General features: G+C 48.1%; 1 protein-coding gene across 10 annotated transcripts in view; it reads right to left on the bottom strand.

The window, feature by feature from the left end:
* Positions 1-24,783, bottom strand: part of MARCHF2 (membrane associated ring-CH-type finger 2) — a 36,143-nt gene that overhangs the window by 7,095 nt on the left and 4,265 nt on the right. For 6 of the 10 annotated variants that reach the window (XM_041422442.1, XM_041422377.1, XM_041422388.1 and 3 more), the window contains exons 2-4: positions 16,518-16,737; positions 12,778-12,973; positions 413-622 (exon numbers count right to left, since the gene is read on the bottom strand). In XM_041422442.1, the coding sequence (XP_041278376.1) occupies positions 413-622; positions 12,778-12,973; positions 16,518-16,693 (582 nt within the window). In that variant the 5' untranslated portion in view covers positions 16,694-16,737. The other 4 variants (XM_041422407.1, XM_041422433.1, XM_041422425.1 and 1 more) reach the window with 3 other exon arrangements.

Raw genomic sequence — 24,783 nt, 5'->3', positions numbered from 1 at the left:
AGGGATGTGGTGGTAAATTATTTAGTCAAATGTGTTCCATATTTTACTTTTCCCCTGCACTGCCCAGCTAACAAGTTTGTGTTTCTTCTTGAACTACAGATGGGCCACTGCCTGACCCAGCCCCAAGCTCTTCCCACCCAGCCTCAGCCCCAGCACTCTGTGGCTGGTTGGGTTCTGACACTTGGGCAACACTGTGACAGTCTGGAAAGCAGATGACCACGAGGTGATTTTCCATTCTCAGCACCAACTTTAGCAGCTTGCACATGAAGATAACTAAATGGACATTCAGGTGGAAGAGCCCAAGGTGTTCTCACACGGGGAGGCAGAAATAGCAGGTGGCACTGATGAGGTGCGAGCCGGCGCTCCCAGCTCCTGCTGGAGCAGGAGCAGGACCCCGGCAGCCGGCACTTACCAGTGTCCAGAGGACGTAGATGGTGAAAAGTGCTATAGTGAGTGCTATGAGTCCGATGGCCTCCAGCCGGCTGTTGAACTGCAGGTGGTCCTGGGCCCCGCGCAGACACAGCCAGCCCGAGATGGCCGCCAGCGGAGTGATGAACAGGAAACACACCATGTCACAGAACAGCGTCCTCTTCTCATTGCGGGGCCCGGGGTCCTTCAGCCACTGCGGGGAGCACGGAGAAGGGGATCAGCCCGTGACGGCAGGAGCACGGCGGGCGGGCAGAGCCGGGAGCTCTCGCCTGCGCTACGCTCCTCACAACTTGGCTACAGACTCCCAACCCTCACACCGGTTACAGCCAGTGCGGTCTGACTCACGTCAGCCTTCTCCTAAAGGGAACCAGAGAGAGTCAAGTCTAGGTTTAACAACTAACAAGGGAAATGGAAGAAACAGCTCATGAACGTGTACAGGGAAAGGCAGTCATGAATACAGAAGCTCCTGGGCTCTCCTCTGGAGTAGTGAGGAGCAGGCACTGCAGGACATGAGTTCAGTAAAGCCTAGCTTAATATGGATCTGACAGGTCTTGGACTAAACTTCAACAGAATCAGACCCAGGCCTCTAACTGGTGAAGGGGTTGTGGGAAACAGGGGCACTGGGGTCTGCAGCAAGGCCAAGCTGTAACAGCATCTGTCCCAAATCTAGCCCTTAGGTTCCTGTGGGAAAATCACAGCACTTTAGAGTTTCACAGGTAATTTCCAAATGTTTCTTTCTTTTTGGGAGTCCTGACTTGCTTCCAGTGTGGGTTCATTTTAGATACTTAACTTCAGCGACAGCAATTGTTCTATTTTCCTAGGATTATGCTATTTTTAGCCTTTCCTTTCCTTTTTTTAAAATAGCAAGAAGCTGTGGTTCCTTCAGATACCAAATTGTTACAGCACATCTTTACTGGGATCTGTGTGTGCTGGCCTGCAGATTCTTCCTTCTTCTCCTCACAAAGATGACTGCCTCATTCAGGGTTTTTTAAATTTTGTTTTTAAATAAAACTTAGAGAATATTATTGAAAAAGCACAGACAGAGCAGGGAAGAGACTATCAGGGCCTGGGCTGTCAGGCCAATCCTACTGTACAGTACCTGCTTTGGAACAGACAGCTTGGGAAGGGACTCATCTGGGAACTCGGCACACAAAGCTCCTTTCCTACTTAGAAACCACCCTTTAAGAGCAATACAGAAGTGGTGGTGACAGGTATGCAAGAAATTGTGAGACCTCAGCAGAGGTAACCTGAGGACACGGCTGGCCAGAGGCACGCAGAGAGTGCAGGCTCAGAGGGAAGCAAGGCAGGGGGCACAGAGGTGAGTGCAGATTTAACTGCAGCAGGGATGTTCAGTAAGACACAGCAAAAGGGCAAGAATGGGACTGGAAGCACAGCCAACTTTTGTGGAAATGGAAAAGAGAAGGGGCAGCTGGGAAACCTGGGCATGGAATAGGGGGGTGGCTAGGCTGGTTAGAGCCACAGCCACAGAAACAGCAGGTTCTGCAGCACCTGGGACGGGACATTGAACTGGTCATGAGCAGAGGAGAGGATGCTGCAGTGACAGGAATGAGCCTGGCCTGGAATTCCACCTGGGAGGACTCATAACCACAGTATTTTAGGGATGTGACTTGAATCATTTGAACACTTCAGTGGTAAGAGTGAAGGAATTTTCATTGATTCTAAAGCCATTTGGAGCATGACTTGATGGGCAGACAGCCAGAAGAAAGAGTCACAGAATCACTAAGGTTGGAAAAGACTCCCAAGATCATCAAGTCCAACCATCAACCCAGAGCCACCTCCAAACCATGTCCTCAAGTCATCCACATATTTTTTGAACGCTTCAAGGGATGGTGGCTCCACCACTGTCCTGGCAGCCAGTTCCAATGCCTGACAACCCTTTCCATGAATAAATTTCCCCAATATCTAATCTAAACCTCTTCTGGCACACCTTGTGGCTGTTTACTCTCATCCTGTCCCTTCTTCCCTGGGAGCAGAGCTCGACCCCCACCTGGCTGCCTCCTCCTGTCAGGGAGAGATAACAGAAGGTCTCCCCTGTGCCTCCTTTTCTCCAGGCTGAGCCCCCCCAGTTGCTCCTGGTATTCCAGACCCTTCCCCAGCTCTGGACACATTCCAGTGCCTCAGTGTCTTTCTTGGACTAGGCTGCCACCCCGGGATTTGAGGTGGGGCTTCAGCAGTGCCCAGCACTGGAAGATGGCCACAGCCCTGGTCCTGCTGCCCACACTGTGGCTGGTACAGGCCAGGTGCCATTGGCCTTCCTGGCCATCTGGCTCACACTCAGCCACTGCTGACCAGCACTACCAGGTCCTTCTCCACTGGGCAGCTTTCAGAGCAGGCAGAACTGTCATTTGGAGAGGACTGGGAGAAGGGAGGCAGACCTGCAGGCCTTGTATGGGTCTGCAGAGGAATCAGTGATGAGCTGTGTGGGGACAATAAACACCACACATGCAGTCTGAGCAGGCCTGGGAGGAAGTGAGGGTGGACAGCAACTCACTGGCACAGGAAAGCTGCTCCCATAGACAGTGCTCAAATCCAGCCTTGTGCCAGGCTCTCCCCAGTCCAGGGCCAGGACAGGGCTGCCTGGTGACACAGCACTCAGGCCAGTGCCAAATCACCCTGTGTGGACCAAGTTCCCTCTAGCAGCAAGACCAGTGCACCCCATTCTCTGCAACAGGACATACTGGGGCACTTCTGACCCTTGTACAGTAAGAAGCTCAGGCAGATAGGTATTTCACTGCTTCTTAATTCTATTTATATTCCTCGTGACTTTTGAAACTCCTTTCTCCTCCCCAAGATGGGAGACAAGCATATAAAGGCAGGAAGCAAATTAATTTCCTTTTGAAGCAGTTGATTTACTTTGCCAATATGCACTGACACAGTAACAAAATGGAGAACAATAAGCCACTCTAAGGGTGCAGCATTTCTGGCACAGCAACACATCAGTGCATATGGGACTTTAAATAAACTTTGTGAACAACCCATAAAGTGGTCAGGCAGATTAAACATTTTTTGTAGGGAAAACTATCAAGTAAGCATGGGAAAGCAACAAAAGCACAACTTGGCCTTCTAGCAGCTTCCACACTGCAATCTTGTTTGAGACTGAAAGGAAAGAGACAGAGGTGGCTACTTGCTGCCATTTGGGCTATGAGCTGAGTCCCAGATCCTGCTTGAAACAACTTCTCTCTGCTTGTGTGACAGAATTCTGGGTACAACCATATTTCTTTGCCCTCCAGCATGATCCCGAGGCTTTTCCAGAGACTGGGATCAGCAGGGCTGTGGAAGGGGAGCTCATTTCTTAGAGCCACAGCAGGGCTGTGGGGTGATGAGAAGCTGACCTTTGGGTGCTGCAGTGCCCACGAAGCTTGGGTGAGCCTAAGGTCATGGGAGGCAGGAGGGAAGGCAGGCAGTAAAAGGCACAAGGACATCATCAGCTCCTCTGGAAGCCAAGAGCAGAACTCAAAGCATACCAGAGCAGTCTCTCAGCCTGTCCAACCCAGCACCTGCTGCTCCATGCATTTTAAGACCGGGCTGCATTCTGCCCCTTGGGACCAAGGAGAGTGGACAGAAGAGGGACTCTCCCAGCAGCACTCAGCCCCTTGCAGTCTGTCTGGGGGCTTAAAAATGGGTGCTTTAAAAATTAGCTTTCACTGATTCTTACCTTGTGTGGCTGAATGTGAGCTGTCAGCCTGTTTAATGAACATCCCATGCAGCACTCAGTGCAGCACAACAGTGGAGGGACAAGCACGTGCTCACATCTCTCCCTGCCATGCACCTGGACCCCTTGCTCTGGTGGGCATGAGTCAGGACCAGTGTGACCTGCCAGCCTCACCACCTGACCCTGCCAGAGTTCCCCACGTGCTTCACACTACAGCACGATGGCAAGCCACAGCACCACACAAGCATTTGGCTGCATTACAAAACATCCTACATGCTTTCTGCCCACCAAACAGTTACCCTCTGGCTTCTCAGGTGCCTGCTGATTTTCCTTCCACTGCTGACCTGGTGCCTGGCTATAAAAGCCAGAAAAAAAAATCAGATTAACTTGATCACAGCAGCACTGTTAGCCTTGTCCTTGTACTGAGAAACACATTGAATCAAAAAGTACAGCTTCAGATGAAGGACTCTCACATCCCTTCTCTGGGCCTGCACCAAAACCTTTCTGCAGGCCATCAAGCTCCATGGGCAGCCCCAGCAGAATTGTCCTGTTTCCTTCACCAAGGGGGGAAGGGATGTTTTCTGACAGAATACCCAAAATTCAGGAAGCCAAGACCCAGAAATGCCCCTACCCTGCAAGCAGGGCAGTTAAATGCTGCACAAAGCTGCCCCTCCTTATCCTCCTTTCCCCAACTACCTGCCAACAATGCTCCACAGACCTCCACAAACCAAATCTCTCCTTGTACAGGCATGAAAGCCTTCCCTACACCCTCAGCTGCTGGGAAGCACACGCCTCTGGGCTGACCCAAGAGAGTCAGGAGCACTAGAAATGGTGGACAGGAGAGGAACAGAGCCAAGCAGTGCTGCAGGTCACTGGGACACTCCTCCAGAGAGAGCAGCACGAGCTTCCACGGTTGGTGGCACCATGGCAAATGCCACACCACAATGTGCCAGTACGGGATCACAGCACCTCAGAGAAAGCTCACTGGTCTTCTTGGTCAGCACAGCACAGACAGGGCTGGACAAAGTGGTGAAGATGGACAGGAAAGGAAGACTAGTGCTGGTGAGCGCAAGGGTATTTTCTGTTTTGGCCCCGAACAGGCCATTGCTTTATGCAGAGCAGTGCCCAGGAATGCACAGAGAAGTGCCAAGAGGATCTCATGTTGGACCTGTGACCAGCATCTCCAGACAGCAAACTCAAGTAAAGAGAGAAAGGAAAAGATTAGAGGGGTGGGAACTCAGAAGGATTTGTTTTTCACTAGATCCAGGAGTGTAAAAGAGGCGTGCACTGAGCAAGGAGAGAGGTGGGCTGGGGAAGGGTAGAGGAACACGGATCAGACAACAGTGCAGTGAGTTCAGCAGAAGAATTCAAGGAAAGCAAAGCAAAAAGTCTGTCTGCAAAGAAGATAAGGCTGGAGGAAGGGTGGAGGAGAGCTTATATCACAGCTCAATTCTCTGAACTGGAGGGAGGACAGCGAGTGCTGCGCTGGGCACTGCGCCCAGAGGCAAAACTTCTTTCCCTAATAACGTAAGCAGGAGTAACATCACAATTCCTGCCTGCCAACCTCCCTTTTTGTGTTCCAGGGACATCTCTGCAGCACCTCCCACAGCCACAGAGGTACAGAAGACTCAGGAGACGAAGCAGAAGGACTGCATGTGACAGACCCATGGGACGTGTCCCCTGCTCTGGGTGGAACCTCCAGTCAAGCAGCTCCTCAGAGAATTTCAAACACGTTCGTTGTGTGTGACAGCATGTTTGAAAATTGTACTTTCAAGAGACAAAAAAATAATCCACTGACCTACATAAAATATCTAGTTTAAGTGGACCACAAGTGTTAGCAGCCATTGAAAAGTAATCATCTTTAATCAAAATTGCACCATAAACTCCAAGAACAGCAGGAGCAAAAAACTGTCAGGCTCCCGTACAGCACAGCACTCTTGGAAGGAGGAGCTGTTTTGAGGAGGCAAAGGAGCACATCAGAATCACTAAAGCAGCCCATTTATAAAGTTGTTAAAACACACACTGCTGGAAAACACCAGCAGAATTGAAACACTGAAGTAGAAATTTCTTGGGACTCTGTGATGAGATTTGCTTGCAAGGACAGAAATAGGGAAACAAAAAGTATGGCTGGACTGCTCCAACACTGGTTACCAGAGAAATCTTTTTTGGAATTAGTGAGATGTCTTAAATGAGTTTTGCCTTAGCAAAGGAATTGAATGCTTGCAGAAGCATTATGATCAAGTCCTGTGCTATGCTTGTTAGCTTTCACCATGAGGGTATGTTGACTTTCAGCCTCCCAGTAATTTCAGCAAAGCCAGAGTCTTTGTTCTCTGCACCAGCAGTTTGTGTCCTCTCAGAGCAGAGACCTGAAACTCCTGGCTCCTCTCCCTGGTATTTACATGATGTGTGAAGAAAAACACACCCTTTCTGTGGAGTATGGAGTGATCTTTGCTGGGACTGAACAGCTGCTGCTCTGACGTGCAAGCCCAGGACATTTCTGCAGAGACCTGGGCTGGCAGCACAGACCTGACCCGACCCCTCCCATGCCAGGGCTGGCCTCAGAAACCACAGCTGGCTCCCAGCAGGGGCACATGGCCCAAACAGGAGTCTTTGGGCTGCTGAGGTGGTGCTTCTCTCAGAGGGGACAAAATTAACAATAGCTTGAAGCTTTAACCCTTTACAAGCAGTTAATGAACTGAAGAGAGAAATGAGAGGGTGGGTGCCACAGCAAAACACACAAAACAAGGCAGACATGGAAAGGAAATACTTTTGCTGGTAACCTGGAGAAGTAAAAATGGGCAGGAATGGGCTCAGGTACACCAATAGAGACCAAGCCACAGCCAGGTCCCTCTGTGAGCAGTGGGCTGCAGCCAGGGAGAAGGCCATGAGCTGTGCCAAAGGGCTTGTGGCTGTAGAAACAGAGCCATGCTGTCACCCTTGGTAATGCTTTCTGGAAATACAGAACACATCCAATACAGTCCCAAATGCCTCCATCCACACAGCTCTGCCTGAAATCCCAAAGGACAAAGTATCTCCAGCAGGAAGACCACTTTCTAAAAGAAAACAGGTTTGTGACAGATTTTGCCCCAGACCAAAGAGAAGAGTTTATGTGGAAGGGAAAACTTTAAGGACAGAGGCAGGGGAGGCAGTATTTTGACTCACAGACAAGTTGCCAGGCTCTCCTACAGCCAGGAAGAGGCAGACTCCTCCAGACAAGTTGACACATCCTAACTTAGCCTTCTAAGGAGGCAGGAATTAATTGATTAATTGAAAGAGGTATTCCCTTCTTTCCATACATTATACAGGACTTTAAAGAACAAGGTCTGGCTGAGGCACATTTAAGGCATGAAAGATTACGACAAATAAACTCAGTCATGCCTAGAGAATTGTACAATCGCCCATGACCTGGGAGAAAGAGCTGTCCAGGCTGCAGCAATCCTTCAGGTCCACAGGCCTGTGCTCCTGCTTCCACCATGCTCGGGACAGCAAAGGTACAGATACTCCCTGAAGAAGAATCCTGGGCAGTAACTGGACATTTTCTGTGCATGATATTATTAGAACAAAGAGGAAAGTACTTCCTCCAGGAAAACTGTCTGCTGCAACTTACACTTCAAACACTTCACCTAAATATCAAATGACAAAATCTTCCAGGGAGCACAGAAAGTATTTTGCCTGTTTTGACTATGCCAGCCATGCTGGCTAGAGTGTCCTGGTGTCAGATCACTTTCCTGTAAACATATGGAGGTCCATTAAATTAACAATCACATAGGAAAACTATCCCTCTCTGAGGCTTGGCCATTTTGTTCTCTGCTGGGACGTGCTCCTCATCCAAGAACCCTGGTCCACAACTGTCTTGTGCTGAAGACCACTTCAGAGCTGAGCAGAAGCTCTTCTGTCCTCTCACAGCACAGGCACCAGCATCCTGCACCTCTGGCTGCAAAACTGTCCACTCAGGGCTGCAGGACAATTCTCCATCTCCACCTGCATGTTCAAAACATGCCCCCAAAAACATGCCCCCACTCAGTCCAGTGATCTCACAGCCTGACAGTTTTTAAAACTGTCTTTTTTTTTTTTTTTTTTTTTTTTTTTTTTTTAGTTTTCAACCAGCTTCTTAGTTAAAAAATAGCTCAATTAGGCTGAACTCCAGAAGACATTTCCCCCACACCCATGGGCCAGCCTGTGGTTGCCAGAGCTGGGTCTGGGCTCAGATGAGTTACCCACTCTGGGTTCAGAGATCAGGCACACTGGCAGTCAACACTGTTACTGTTTTTACATTGAACAGACCATAACATAAATCAATGGCTGCTTAATGAAAACAAAAATATAATTCTATTAACAAATTATCTTTAATCCATACTGGATGAAGTTGACACCTGTCCTCTGTAAAAGAGGCTGCAAAATTCAATTACTGTTTGTGAAGTGCTTGGATGTCACAGCAATAAGTACCCCAGAGAAGCTTGTGAGAAAATGAATAGTTTGGTCTTGGTGAGCAGGGACATAGCAGGATTAACACAGCAGGATTAATACAGTTAGCCAGTGAGCATCTTCCATCCATGCACTCCTTCTGGAAGACACAGCCTGTGACCATGAAGACCACACTGTAACACAGACAGACAAGAGGCCTGAAGTAAAAACTAAGGCAATTTTGGTCATGGCATTTCCTGACTTCTAAGAAATCAGGAAGTTTACACAGAAGCATTTAAACTTGGCCATGGAGCTTCCCCCCAATACTCACCAAAATGTTTCCTGCAGCCCAAAATCAGCCTCAGGCCCTCTCATTCTGAAGGATCTTAAAACCACATGACAAAGCCAGTTCTTAATGAAGCTAATGCTCCCTTCCCAGAGATGAGCTGTGCTGACCAGTAACTGCTGCAGCCACTATGACCAGCTCTAAGTTTCCCCAGGTTGGAAAGGCAGGACATGGCAGAACCACCAGCAAGGGCTGCTTTCTGCTCAGAGGCCCAGCAGCAGCAGGTACCACGTTACCAAACTCCCTTGTGGCCAGGTGACAGCAAAAGAGAGCTAGAATGCTTGGACAGCCTTTCAAACATGGGGCAGACCCTTCTGCCATGCAGCATGCTCCTGCATCATTCCTAGTCCTAGTCTCCATCCATTTATTCTCTGCTCTTAATTTCTATTTTGATTTCACAGCTTCACTTGGTGAGCAGTGAATTTTTATCAGGGCTCCTCAACAGCATACTCACCACAAACATCACTTCCCCCAAAGTTTCAAAACACTCCCCACCCCTCCTCACAAACAACCAAGAGGCAGAGAACTTCCCAGATAAGGTGGCTGGGGGAACTGTGACATTTTTAAATGACGAAGCAGCCTCTTTCCCCAGCCCTCTTCTCAGAAACAGATGAACAACACTTCCCAAAAGTACTTGGTGAAGAGCTGCAGCCCAGTTTGGTAGGGGGATGAGATTGCACCAGACTGCAGGCAGAGTATTAATGGGAAGTGCCAGCCAGCTGGCCAAGGGTTTATCAGCTCCTTCCAAAGGGCTTGGCATGAAGGGCAGAGCCTCTGCTACCAGCAGGAGCTTCCCAAAGTAGTCACACTTGGTCAGTTGACCTCTAAGCCCCAGCAAACCTCGTGAGATGAAGCACACTCACTGTCATTGCCTCTGCCCAGCAGACTGTAGTGGTGCAGGAGCTCAGAGTGGCTATAATAGCTCCCAATGAAAATGAGAAACTGAACTCCAGGTCACTTTCCCCAAGCTCCAGGCAAGGATCAGAGGGTTTATAGCATGGTGGAAGTAATACAACAAAACCAGGTGGTCTTTCCAGCCAGGTGAGCCATTTTGCTCTAGCAGGAGCTATCCAGCCATGCTGTGCCAGACACAGAGCACACGTGCTGATGAGCTAACAGGGCTGTGCAGGGCCCCAGCACACCTGAGTGCTGCAGCCACAGCACACTGCTGGTAACCCACCCACCGCACTCCATCGCCCGGGGGGAGTGCTGCCAGCCCTGGGAGAGGGGCAAGTGCAGCCTGCTACCATGGGCTGTGTTAAACCAGGCTATATGCTGCTTTCCAAGCCAGGGAAAACCTTTCTGACCCTGAGCTGCTGGCAAGGGAGCTGCTCTGGGGCTGTACCATGCTAGGCTCCGCTCTGCAGCGGGGATCACTCTCACCAGCACCTGGTGGACTTTTCATCAGGTGCTTACCAGCCTCCAGGCTCACAAGGCACTTTAGGCAAGCTGTTCCCCAGCAGACACAACAGAGCAGATCATCCCCTTCACTGTGCTCACAGACAATCCAAAAATACCAGAAATAACAAACCACTGGAATCCCAAAGCCTTTGCCAGCTGGCAGTAATGGCTCAAGAAGTCCATTCCTCTCTGAAAACACAGTGGCAGTTCTCCTGTGTTTGAGCTCATTAAATGCTGCCCACCCATCACCTCTCAGTACTCACAATTTGTTTGTTGACATACCCTTATAGGCTGTAGTCCAGAGGGGCTTTTCACAAATTTCAACAGGAATTCAAATTGATTGTCCTGGAAAGTTCATTCAACCACACTGAAGCACAGACAAGACTTTTCTATCCCACTCTCCCAGTAAGCTCTCATGCCAGATGGAGACACAGAGTTAGTCCAGAGGGGCTTTTCACAAATTTCAACAGGAATTCAAATTGATTGTCCTGGAAAGTTCATTCAACCACACTGAAGCACAGACAAGACTTTTCTATCCCACTCTCCCAGTAAGCTCCTCATGCCAAATGGAGGCAAAGAGCTGGTGTCACAGGAAAAACTCCTCCAATACACACTGGCCTTTGAGCTTTTATTTAAGTGTGCAGTTTTCCAAGCCTATGCTTGTTATGAGGTGCCACAGCATCGTGAAAGATGGCTGAACGCACTCCCATTTTTTTGGGAGTTTGTTTCCATTTGAGCCATTTGTTTCTGGCTAGGAATATTTTACCAGCTCTTAAGCTAAAACATCTGAGACCTGCACTCACAATTGGGCTGCATAAGCCCTAGCAAGATCACTGCCCCTGGGCTTGCCTGCACTGTGGTCTCAAAGCCAAGGTACAGTCCTTCCTAAATGTTTTAAAGCAGTGTTTTGTAACCTCTGAAACAACCGTTTGAGAGATACTGGCCAAAGCACCAATTTATATGCCTGAGCAGCTAGGAGAGAACCAGTAAGACCCCAACAGCAGTAACCTCTGAGATAATGCCCATACAAATTACTGTGCTAGATACATGGTTTGGGTTAGCACTGTAGGCTAAAGCCTCCTCCTGTCTGGGCTGTCAAGCCCATGACAGTCAGTTTTAAGTTAAACAGTCATTAAAACTTAGTATGAACTTTGCAAACTGAAGCTTTAATGCTTCCCCAATTGGTGGACTCTTTTCCACTCCAAGGTTCATTAGGAGGAGATGGAGTATGAGAAATAGAGCTGGGAACTCTGGAAAGGAGGAGGAGACAAATACTGTTTCCAGAGGGAGGTGGGAAGAGAAAAGAAGCAACCTCTGAAATTGATGGGAAACAGAAATGTGGAAAGCAACTTGGAATTCCAGTTGTGACTCAGTTTTGACCTAACTGATGGGGCTAGGGGCAGGAGAGAGTGGACAAGAGCAGTCACCACAAATCCAAAATAACCCTGCCTCCACACCCACCCTGATGGCAGGCAGCGATGCACCCACCCCGGCAGCTGGCAGGTAACAGGGGTCTGCTGCTAAGAATCAGCTCCCAGAGCTCCCACTGCTGATGGCTGCAGGAATGTGGGACTCCCAAAATTGTTACATGTAAATGCCCAGCTGCAGAGTGACACTTCTCTGCAGCTGCACAGTGCGTTAAAGGAACCCCCAAGCCAAGCCAGCAGCACACTGACACAGGAGAGCTCACTCAGCTGCAGACATATTAAACCATCTGCTAAAACAAATCCTTAAGCCTTTTGTATCGTACCTCACCGGTTGACTTATTCCTCTTTTGGGGATGTACACTTGAACCCTGAGGTCAGACAATGGCCTGCTCCATCTGCCTTTGTTCCCAAAACAAAAAAACCCAACCCACCAGCCAGAGCCTGCATTGTATGTTCCAGCTCTGGGAGGCTGATGGACTGATCCCCTGTGGTCAATACAGAGAGGAACACAAGGACCAGTGCAGCCCTGTCCTGTTTTCTCCTTCAACTGGGAGGAGCACAGAGCAGCAGGAATGAGCAAAGCCTAAAGGAGCACACATCAATATTAGTCATGGGAAGACAGGTCATTTACAAATGGTATCAGCAGTTACCACATCTCACTTTTCAGAACAGAACATGACAAGGAAGGCACATGCAAGAGAGCTGCACTAATCTAACACTGAGATAAGATTAAAACTAGGAGCAAAAAAATCTGAATATTTATGAGAACTTCATATTTCAGTCAGTCATGTTGTGACACGTGCATTTTGATGTTCAGGCACTAAAGCACAGCCAAAAAAGCACAGTGCTTGCCACTGGCAGGTGGCATGTGGACAGTCACAGGTAGGAGCTGCCCCAAACACCACTACTGTGTGTTTGCAATTATATCATTTAGTCTGACAAGGGACTTGATCTCTCCAAACAGACTCTTCTTTGTGAGTACAAAGGTACTGCAAGGAGGAGGAGACACTAAGAACTACAAGAACAGTAGGGCAATCAGTCATTTTCTCTCAAATTATATGGAAATATAAAAAAATGAAGCAGGAAGAAAATGGTACCTCTGTCAAGGGTCTTGGTCTTCTTTCTACAACAAATTCTGTGTGGCAGAGCTCACAGTAACTTGTGTTGGAGGAGGATAACCATTTTTCCAGGCAGCTCTTGTGCACGGTGCCCAGTGTTCCTGTGCAGTCACATGGGGAAAGCAGTCCCTCCCCATTTCCACCTTCATGACAGATTCGACAGATGGGACCATCACTAAAGAGGCAGAACGAGAGACAAACAGAATGAAATCACAGTCAGAGCAGGCAGAACAACACTGCCACAGGGTCTGGTCCCACCAAGCCCCAGAAAGCACAAGAACAGCAAACAGTGCGTGGCACAGCATGCCAGGAGCCTGCTGCAGAAAGAAATCAGTCTCAGGGGACGATGGAGATGCTCAGGACATTTTAGACCATTTAAAATCTGGAAGACCCATAACAAGAAGAGAAGATGGCACATCAGCCTGGCCAGCTCAGCTGGCTCCAGAAGTGACTGCAGCGCACGTCCCGCAGTCTTCAGCTCTGCCCACAGTGCGCAGGGGCTGATACCAGACCCAACACCAAGCCTGAAGCACTCGTGCAAATCCAGACACCCAAAGCAAAGCCAAATGACCCAGAGTAGTCACAGCACACCCTAGCCACCTGCAGCTACTCAAGAGGTTGGCACTCAGGTCACATTTACCAGATCACCTACCCACTCTCAGCCCACCTCGGCTCTGCAGCCTGGGCTGAGCAGGAGCTGCACACAAGGAACAGCAATATCTCAAGAGACAACTGAACTGAGCCTGGAAGCTCACCTCCCCAAGAATACAGCATATTTCACAGCAAGCATGCACCCAGAGCAAGGTCTCCAGCACACAAACCCTCTGTCCATCACTGCACACTAACTCACCAGCATCCTGTGGGCAAACCCTCCCCAGAGCAACAACTGCTCTGCAGCATTCGGCCTCTTGGTGGCTGCAGAAATGCTTTGGTGCTTCAACAACACCTCCTTGGCCACAAGTTCCAACTACAGAATCACACAGAACCTCACAGAACCAGAGCTATCTACCAAAGCAACTAACAAACATTTTCAGAGGCATTTACAACCTTCCCTCCAGGAGGCCTGAACTGCTCATTACACTCAAACCATCCATCTGTTCCCAAAATATTCCTCACACCTTCAGCTGGCACCACTGACTGAACAATTAGTGCTACAACTTTCACTAGACCAACTTGCTCAAAGCCCCAGCCAACCTGACCTGGAACACTTACAGAGATGGGGCATCCCAGCTGGCATCGCAAGGCACAAGTTTCCTAGCAGCCCTGTGCCACATATGCCAGCCCCTTGATGAGGATGTTCTGGGCTCCCCAGATGGCTCTAGACACCAAAGTTTGCTGTTCTCAGCATTTCAGTTAATCTCCTCAGCATCCACCAATCACTGAGATCATTTAGGAACAAAATGCTGAACAGCAGAGGCCCAGGGCAGGACTGCCTTCCCTGGACCATGGAAACCAGACCCTCACTAGTATCTCATTTCCCACCTTCCAAACAGCCATTTCTTTCACAGTTTCCCTCTTACATCCACAGCTGCCCAGATTTGGGGGTGCGAGAGAGGGTGAAAAAGGAACATCTTTGTTTCAAAGACCCTATTGTAGGTCCTCTTGAAATCCAGGTGAACAGTATCAGTTTTCACCTTTTTCTAGATACTGCTGACAGAACAAAAAAAGCCACACTGAACCCATATTGTAGTTCAAACTCCACTGCTATTCTGACTTCAAAAAACCCCACTTGACTGCAGAAGTTTGTGGGATTGCAACACAACAGCCAAAGCAATCTTCAAAACCAGCAGCACCACCTCCATTAGTCTGCATAGAAAGCAAGAGTGAGGCATGGAAGCACAGTTCAAGGAAAAGGAGCACACTGGGGAAAAAGGTTGGTGGGACATGAGGGAAAGAAAAGAGCCAGCAAGAAAGTGCATGTCAGCTGGCTAAAGGAGAAGCAAGATTCCTCTCTTTGTGTGCCACAGGCGATCTCTACCACTTTCAATTCAGTATTTAGCTGGTTTCATCCCAATTAGACTTTTATTCATATTTAGGGCTTCAAAGCAAATTACACCCAATGTTCACCATCTCCTTCTCTCTGCCAAACATCACTGGTGAACCACTGACCCGTGCTCTCTCCTCCTTTTTACATGCCTTTTATTGAGGGGACTTTTTCAGCCAAGACAATCCCTGCAAAAGGTGCAACAGGAGTCTGGGAAGGTGGTGGAAACTTCATCCTCAAAGATCCTGGAAACTACATCAGACAAGACTCTGAGCAGGCTTGCTCTAAAGGAAGCTGGACCAGACATCCTATGGAATTCCCTTCCAATTTGAATTATTTGATGATTGTGTAACATTTATTGCCGTAAGATTCTGTACCAGAGCAGTGTGCACACAGAGCCCTAGTGACAAAGACAGACAATCCCCTACAGCCTCCAGTGCTCTCATGCATCTGTCATTTCCTAAGAAAAGCATCTGCAAGATACTTCACCCGTTCTCTTCCTGTTTGAGAAGTTTCATATTTCCAGAACATTACTATAACCTTGGATATCAACAAACAACCCAAAATGAAAAAATTTGCTGACTCTGTGTGAAAAGAATTCTTATCAGACTTCATTTTCCTTCCTTCCTTTGCCCTGCCGGATGGGGGCCCGCTCACACTCCCACATGATGCACACTCAGACACAGTTTTCCAGCAGGCTGAAGACATCATATCAGTAATTCAACATTCCAGTGCAGTCACGCTGCTCTTGGCTTTGCTGTGCTAAGTGCTTCTGACAAGGAAGACACTGAAACCCACCACCAAAAGAAACAAACTGGTGTCCATGTAGAAACATAAGGAATCATTATGGGGTTGACCCTAAACATTAAACCCTAAAAATATTAGGGTTTTTTAATCTGTTTCCAGGCAGTTTTCCCACACAATTATTACCCCCACAAGTTCTAAAGGATTAAACAACTTCTCACCCTAACTATCTACTGCCAGAGAGCAAGCCCAGTTACTTTCAAATTTTTATTGACCTGCTCCTGGTTTGCTGGATGCAGCAATTATGTTTGTCTCTATTCTCACCCAGCTTCCCTGCACCCCGCCCCCATTTCTGCAATCACTGCTTTTGTATCACATAAATGGTTGACCAAACTCATTGCAGTAAGTTACAGCTGTTCAGAGAGGATTTCTGAACACAAAATGTGACAGGTCTCAGTAGATGGACTGAACAATGCTGTCAAATGTCCTCTACTCTGGAAGCTGCTCAAAACAAATGACAAGAAGTCACATCAGGAGGAGTCTGAGCTAATGAAGCTGCCACGTGTCCCATCAAGCAATAGCTGGATGCTGTAGTTCCTGCAACACAAACACCCTCCCCTCCCTGCGGCCGAAGATCAACACCACGCCTTTACTCCATGGACCTTCCTGGAACAAGGGCCGTGCTCCCTTCCAGCCCTTCAGACGTCCCCATGAACAGCACACTGCCGGCAAGCACGGCCCCACCTTCGCCCCGCGAGGCCGTGACAGCAGCGCAGCCGGAGGCTGTGCCCGTGCCCCGAGCTCTGGGGCTCCCTGACCTCGCCAGCAGCGCCCGGACTGCAGGAGCCCAGCGCAGGGCACCGGGAGCGGCCCACGGGGAGTCACGCCCTGGCAAACTCCTTCACCAAACAAGACTTTGCTGCCTCCCTGTACCCGAGGCAGGGGAAGAGCCCAGCTGCAGCTCGGAGCCCCGTCCCTGCAGCAGCCTCACCTCTGGGCGCCCAGCGCCTTGATCACCGTGGAGAGGAGCCGCCCGTCCTTGGCCGTGACCTGCGTGATGTACTGCGGGCGCCCGATGTCCGACTCCTCCACCGACTTGGAGAGGGCAGTGCTTCCCGGACAGTCGCACAGGGAGCCGGGGAGGTGGCAGCAGTCGCCTGTCGTCATGGCAGCTCTGGGCCCCTCTGTCCCGGGCCCGGCACCCGGGAGACCTGCAGGAACAGCACCACAGTCAGAAGCCAGAACCCCCAACCCCTCAGGATCCTCCAGCCCCATTCACGCTAGGAGCACCCCAGGGCCCCAACACACACGCGTTTTGTGAGGCTTCTGTCCCCTTTAATAGGCTTTGTGAGGCTGCCTTACCATAAAATTAAGGCTCCAAGTGTTCTACTTACATAACTTACCATCAGAATTGCAAATCTGCCTTTCCCAGAGAGAATTCCTGGGAACCACCCTTTAACCTGATGAAGGCTTTCAAATTGAATGTGCTGATACAGAGATACAGAGATACAGAAGAAGCCCCACGGGCTGTTCTGGCTAGAGCCATCCTGAAAACTTACATTCATACTCTCTATAAATACAGCAAAGTTTCACCTGAACAGGGCACCTAACCCCGTTTATGTGGCTGGGTTCAGGAGGCCCTTCTCAGCTGCCTTCAGAAGCTTTCTGAGCACTTGAAAGACTGTCCAAGCCCAAAAGGCTCTCCCATCCCATCTTAGATGTTTTTGCTCTTTATTTCATAAATGTATAAATGTATATTTCATGTATAAAGAAATACACATGCTTCCATTTCTATATCTGCTGTGGTACATCCCAACAGCGAATGTGTGGATGTCAACAACCCAAAAGCACCAAAAATCCTCCTTGGGAAGGGCAGCAGACCAGCCTGACTCCTTTCCCTTTCAACTGTTCAGACCAATCATGACTTTTACAAGAGCCACTTGCAAGCAGCACATTTTCAACATTCACCCAGCAAAGAGAAGACACAGAACAAACAGCAAATGCAAGAAATGGAGAGAAGATGCCCAACATGGCAAACCAGGAGCTGGCTCTGATGAGCCACGTGTGGACAGGAGAACTCTCTGCCTTTGAGGTAAGGCAGCAGCAGCTCACCCAAGCTGCCAGAAACAGCCATGCTCCTCCCTGGCAGAGGGTATCTCATCCCCCAAATTTGGTATGCTCTGCAGATTTAGAAAAATCCTATTTTTGCCAATTGCCTTTAACCTGGTCCCCGAGAGGCAGCTGTGCAGAAATAAAGAGCTGAGGTTACAGTGAGTCACACTGAACACAATCCAACAACATTGTACTGCTGGTAAAACCAAAATCCCTGTGTCTGTAAACAGGACTGCCTTATGTAAGGCACGCACAGTAATCCCTGTGCGCCAGCACTGCTGGGATCAGAGCTGGAATGCTGCCTCATCCTGGTGGCTGGATTTCAAGATGAAATAAATCCACAAAAGAAGTTCAAATGAAAGCAATAAAAAGGAAAAAAAGGGGAGGAATAAACGGAAATAGAACAACCACAACCCTAAATAAGACATATGAAAGCAAATTAGGTTTGTTAAATTTTGGGGGAGTGGGGGGAATTGGCAATCTTTGCCTCCTGGAGGTAGGAGCAGGCAATTCACCATCCCATCCAAGGAAAGGTTTTTGTTTTGAGATCTCTGAGCACAACGGGAGTCAAACATTCTCATGAAACTGCAGTTCTCTCAGGTTCAACTAAGCCAAAATCTAACAAAAATAACTATAGAAAATAAGGGTTTGTTCCTGGTTGGAGGCTTGGCCACACTACAGAGGAAAAAAATCAAAAAAGCCAGTATAAGAACACGATCCTTGAAGCCCTGAAAACACTGATTTGGGTAAGCACAAGTGCTTTTTCATGTCTTGGAAATTAAGCAACTCACACAACCAAGGGCTTCATCTGTCAGGATAGTTTCCTTCATGTACATATGTTCAAGAGGGAGAGAGCCTTTCACTGGTGTCTCAGAACCAGATGCCAACTTCGGAAGCATTCCCTCACTTTACAGAATAGTTTCTAATTTCTAATAGAAGACTTTCTAGTCTCTTTTTCAAAGCTGCTCTTCATAACTATCTGTAATCCTTCCTTCGCATCTGAGCAGGAATACGCTTGAGCTTGTGGGCAGGTCAATCTTCTTCAACATGAATGTGAATCTTTTCATCAACTTAAAAATTAACTTGATAGACTCAGCCTCTCTCTCCACCTGTGCAAAGAACACACAGAGTCAAATCTACTTTTCTCATCTCTCCTCCTCAAAAAAAGGCTACAAACTCTCCAACTGCAAGGAGCAAAAAGTAAGATGATAAATGCTATTAGAATTACTTAAGTCAGCTGTTCTGCAAGTTAAGGAGTCCTTTAAAATTAACAACCTCTTACTGAAACAAGCATGAGAAGATATATGCTTTTAATAAAAAGGTCAGTTCCATTTGTTTGGCCAAAATGTTGTTTATTTTAAAGTTCAGAGGAAAAAGTCCATTCTGCATACTGGAATAAAACTGCCCTCACTGACTGTGTCCTGGGAGTATTTATACTGAGGCTCTTTGTGCTCCACATCTGACAGACACAGGCAGCCCCATGGCCTTGCCCCAGGGCCCTGCTGGGGCTGGAAGGGAATGGCCACCCTGCTGTTCTTCAGGAAATGCACAGGTTTCTGTTACCAGTTATTTGGTGTTTCCTTGGCAGGGTCCAGCCCAGGGTGGAACCTGAAGTCACTGCTTTAATATCTGACTCATGCCATTCAGCAAATACGAAGGAAAAGCAGCAAGGTTTTCATGGTTAGCAAGGAAGTAATTGAAATCCAAAGACAACATCTGCAGTGCACTCGGGTCCCAGTCCCATACCCAGTGGAACATGAATCATGGTGTACAGCCAAGTCAGTCCCTCTCCAGATCCCTGACGGATCAGCTCATCAACACACAGCCTTCTCTCACAATTGTCAACAGCTCACCAACCAAACTCAGCGTTCACAGAATCATTCAGGTTGGAAACAGCCTGAACTAGAAATCATCTAGTCAAACTGCTCTCCCAGCACTGCCAAGCCCACCACAAACCCCTGTCCCCAAGCGCCACATCCACAGTTTTTGAATCCCTGCAGGGATGGTGACTCCACCACTGCCCTGGGCAGCCTGTGCCAGTGCCTGACCACCTGTTCCATGAAGGAATTTTTTCAGCCTAAACCTCCCCAGTACGATTTGAGGTTGTTTCCTCTCTTCTGGTCACTTATTTCCTGGGAGAAGTGACTGACCCCCACCTGGCTGAACTCTCCTTTCAGGGAGTTTTAGTGAGCAAGAAGGTCCCCACTGAACTTCCTTTTCTGAACAGCCAGCTCCCTCAGCCACTCATCATCAGATTGGTGCTCCAGCCCGTTCCCTAGCTCTGTTTACAGCAGAAACATCAAAATCCCAGTGTGAGAAACAAGACCCAAACAGCTGGTTTGAACCACACACAGTTTTTTTTCTAAGCACCTGTGTTTTCTGAGCCCATTCCTTGGGGATACATTTTTTTGTACACATTTTTTTAAAAAGTCTCAGAGACACTAGTTTTATTATCAACGTCCCCTCTGCTGCCATAGTTAGACATTAGCAAATAAATGGAAAGGCTCTTCTCAGCAACATTTTGCATCCTCAGCTTCTGAGCAGATCCAGAACATAAAGGGCTGAGTTTATAGATAATTACTCAAACTGAAAAAAAAAACCAAACCCTGTCTGTGGAAAGCTGTCACAGAAGAGTGAATTCTGCACTAGAATTCCAAAACTCTAACACGTGCAGCAAACTGTGCCAGCTCCTTGAAGAGCAGCTTGTGCTCTGTCACTGCTCCAAGGCAGAGACCAGGCTGCTGGTGCAGGATCCTGCTCCACAGCTTAAGTGAAACACCCTTGCAAGATACTCTTCCTTGTCAGTGCTCATGCACTGCAATGAGATATGTAATCCAGTCTATATCATCCAAGGAGCAATGAATTGGGCAAAACCCCCTCAAAAGACTGCAGAGATCAGGTTGGACCAGTGCTCTCCATGCAGGAGATGTGCCCAGCAGAAGTAAGCAGGAGTCAAGGAGCTAAAAGGTCCCCCAGCTCTACTCTCCATATTTGGACTTTGAAGATGGACAAAACAGTTATTTCTCCCAGACAAGGAAACCACAGCATGCCAGATGAACATCTGGATCAAAGCCACAACAAGAAAAGCACAGTCAAGATGAGAATGCCAACAGGAAAGGCTTCAGCCAAATCATGGCAGTAATGGGGACCGTCAGGTGCAGGTCGTGGCTCTGCCATGCTGCTCGTGGCCCGTCCTCTAATGAACATCCCAACCAGTCTAAAGCCTTGGAGCAATCCTGTGGCTTTGCTAGGATCCAGAGCAAACTGGAACCAGAGCCAGCTCCACCTGCTTTGGGTGCAGCATGTATGCACCAACTCCTGAACAGACTGGCTGCCCTGGGACATCTGCACCAAAGAACACCCAACATGAGAGGCTGCCAGCGGCCGGCTCTGCTCCTCTCACTGAGCAACCCATTCCCTGCTTACTGGAACGGAGACCAGCACCTCTGTGATACCCATGGTATCACAGAGATAACAAAGTCGTGTAGCCAACACAACCTGCCCATCTGTGTACAAGGACTTTTTTTTATTTTTAGCAGGTAACCCATTCACTGAGGGCAAATCAGAGCTCCGACCCCTGCTCACGTGAGCTGACGTTTAAGCCCGGGTGCAAAGCTTCCCAGCCTGCTTTCCAAAGCCCTTTTAGCCACTTTGGGCACACAGACACTGAGTTTGCTAATCATATGATCCTGCAAATGTCACCAGTGAACTGAAGGTTTTCAGTTGCTAAAGGGCATTTCCTAACATCAGTGCTTTCCTTTTCACCACTAAAACTGGATTTCCCAAATCCTGGGCCCTACAACCACCTGAACATCTCTCTCCATCTCGAGGGAGACCACACAAAGAATTGTTTGCTGCACACATCTAAGCACCTGCTCTCACACACCCCATCTCATACAGCTAATGCACATCTCCTCACAGCCCAGGTTCAATCCCAGGTGTGCAGCACATCCTCCAGCACCAGTTCTGCCTACGAAAGCACCAGCATCACCAGTGCACCTGTAGCCTCTCTGCCTTTCTGCTCTGGGTTAGTGGCACAGTATCACCTTCTCCACATCTGGCCTCTACACCCTCACCCAAGAGATCACACACCTAAGACACTGCCACCAGAGATACACACAGATGGGATGAGTGGCCTGAAGTGCTCCCTGCTACTGTCAAAAGGTTGTATAAGTGGATTAATCTAAAGAAAAACAAAACAAACAAAACTGAACCAAACAAACAACAAAAAACCAAAATTAAACCAAAAAAAAACACCAAACTAACCTCCCCCCCCACAAGGACCAATCCCACACTGGCCTTTGTTTTCAGTTTTGTTTGTTGAAATGTACTTTCTGCTGAGGGCTGAAAGCCACACTATTCTTTTGTTCTTTATTAAAAATACACCATTTTATACATCAACTGACTCCCCAAAGTTACCCCGCACGTCTGCTATGTAACACCTTAAAAGTACCCAAAAAGCCAGCTCAGGAGCTGCCTCCAGTTGACCCATCAGCAACTCTTCCAGTTGCTCAGGGCCTGGGAAGGAATCTTATTATCCTGTGCTCACAAGTCACCTGAATACAGCAGCCCTAAAGTCAGGGTGCAAGGAGCCCTGTCCAGTGAGAAAAGCAACACAGCATTTTATGGCATATGCCTCAACATTCAATAAAAGATCTGATGCCATGCAACAGCTTCCAAAACATTTTAAAATTTGGTAAATAACACAAGGGAAAGCATTTCACTCCCCAGGAGCTTCTCTATTTGTCCCCTGCCTGCAACATTTGGTCGGCAGTTTCAATTCAAGGAGATGCTGTTAAAACTTCAGCCATAACTTGCTCTTCAGAGGATGCCAGTGGAGCAATGCTGTGAGTCAGAGCCAGGGGACAGCCCTGACCCTGGGCTCAAAACAAATCCCAAAAAGCAAGGAAAAAAATAACCAAGGCAAAACGTTCTGTGAGCTTGAGAACCTCCTGATAAAACTTCACACAAGGAAACTCCTCCTACATCTGGAACAGCAAAAGCTTTGGGCTGACCCCAGAGGCTCACCTGCCTCATCCTTGGGGCAGAGTTTAAAAAGAAATGCTCCAAGTTTAACCTTGTAACACCCAGGAGGAAGTCAGAAGCTTAGAGGACCCAGCCTTCCTGGACTCCGGTGTTTGTCACATTTGTACATGACCACAGCTGGACTTGGCTGGGCTGCCTCTCCACTATTTCAAACACACAGCTCAGCAGCAGTCAGTGGTAACTTAAGGCTTCACTCACTGGCTGCTGCTGGGGACAAACAATCATAACTTCTCTATACCCAGAAACTATTTAGACATATTCTAGAAGCTCTCTGAAATCTTGATTATTTAGATTATGGCAAATGGGTTTGCAGACACAGATGAAGAGATAGTCTGTCACTTCCATTTTTTCCAAGAAGACACATTGCCAGCATCTGAGTTCTATTCCCCACTGGTAGCAATATACTGCAGCAAGCCTTGGTGATCAATAATTGCTGTTTTCCAAAGCCAACATCCACACACATCCCTCTTCTTCAAAACTTCATTACATTGGATCAACACCTGCAGTAGTTTCATTTCATCTCCATGTCTTGAAGCAATGGAAAACTATTGGCTGGCAAAAATGAAGCTCCTGAGGCACAGCTCCTGTGGGTCTTGGCAGGGCTCCCAGCAGGTGAGAACCCCAACTTTTAAACAAGGGGTCTCATGGACACAGCAGAACTGTGACACAGCAGAGCTCCCTTCATTTCAGGGTACCTGTCATGTCGTTCACCCACTGTTTTTCAAACAAGTTGTCTTCATTGCCTAATAAAGTTACTCAGTATTCAAAAAGAAACAAAAAGTTCAAGCTTAGATGTTGAGAAAAAAAAAATCAGTATAAAAAGAAGAAGCCTAAAGGACAATTTTTTTCTTGCTGTGCTTGGGAACAATTAGCCTGTATGTTATAGCTAGAATGCCAAAATGAACAAAGTTATCTCAGCTCTTTTGAGATTTGCTATCTGCCACAAGGCTGTATGAAAGGAAAGTTTACTGCACTTTAATTACCAACATCTGGAAAAACAAACTGCAACATTAGAAGAAAATTCTTTGCAGAGGGTATCTCCAATCAAAATTCAGTCATTTTACTAACAAGTTTCATAAGGGAACAACCAAAAACCAGCTGGAGCATGAGGAACACCTGTGACTCCTCTGAGGATTCAAAAGACATCAGCTTTTAAAGATGAACAGCAGGACAACTCACTACATAACGCAACTACAGAGTCTCTACACCCGCCTCCCTCTGCGTTTTATCACTCTTTCCAGGGAAAGAAAGATAAGAAAGATGCATTAGAAAGACTTGAAACTGAAACCACAAACCAGAGTGGAAAAAAATTATCATGCCTACAAAACAATTCTTGCAGAGTACTGTCCATCACTGGGGACAACAGCCAGCCCATCAGACACAAGCACAGCCCTGCCCTGCTGAAGAGACCACAGCCATGTGGCCTCTCACATCTCTCTGCACCCACGTGCTTTACAAAACACCAGCAGCAGACACTTCTGCTTCGCAGCTCTACTGCTTCAGCGAGCTCCTCTTTACAGAGAGGCAGCCTCTGCAGCAAGGTCAAAGCTCAAGTGTTCCCCGGTTCTGCACAGTCACTTGCCAGGCAGCTGCAGTTTGTTCAGAACAAATAGATTTTCCAGCTGTGCCTAATACCTCAGGAAGCAGAACTTTAGAGTAGCAGTGAGCACACTAAAGTGTAGAACCAGATCACCGCAGCACCCACACACCACAGAACTGGTCAGTCCCTCGAAGGGCACGGCTCCGGAGGATGCAGCACATTATTTCAGGATTGGGAAGCCCAGGTCAGAAAGAACTCACATTCTCCCCAGCGTTTATAAAGCAGCATTTACACTGCTATACAAATAAGAGCACTCTGCTTGGAGATGAAGTGAGCTGGAACAAGCCACCAGCAAAGCCCGCCGCAGCACTGCTTGCCCCGACTGCTCAGAGCAGCGCGGCCGGTGCGCAACCGCTGCACGAAACCAGGCAGCACACAGCTCCCGGGAGACATCTGATCTGGAATTGAACTTCACTATTTATATTTTCCAACCTAGCCATATCACAAATCTCTTCAGAACGTTCAGCTTTCAAAGAGCTTTCCAGCAAAGGCAGCACCA

This window comes from Onychostruthus taczanowskii, unplaced genomic scaffold, assembly GCF_017590055.1.
Source record: "Onychostruthus taczanowskii isolate IOZ18803 unplaced genomic scaffold, ASM1759005v1 scaffold110, whole genome shotgun sequence".
NCBI classification, from domain to species: domain Eukaryota; kingdom Metazoa; phylum Chordata; class Aves; order Passeriformes; family Passeridae; genus Onychostruthus; species Onychostruthus taczanowskii.
The sequence above is the reverse complement of the archived record's forward strand: the minus strand, read 5'-3'. Positions and strand labels throughout refer to the sequence as shown.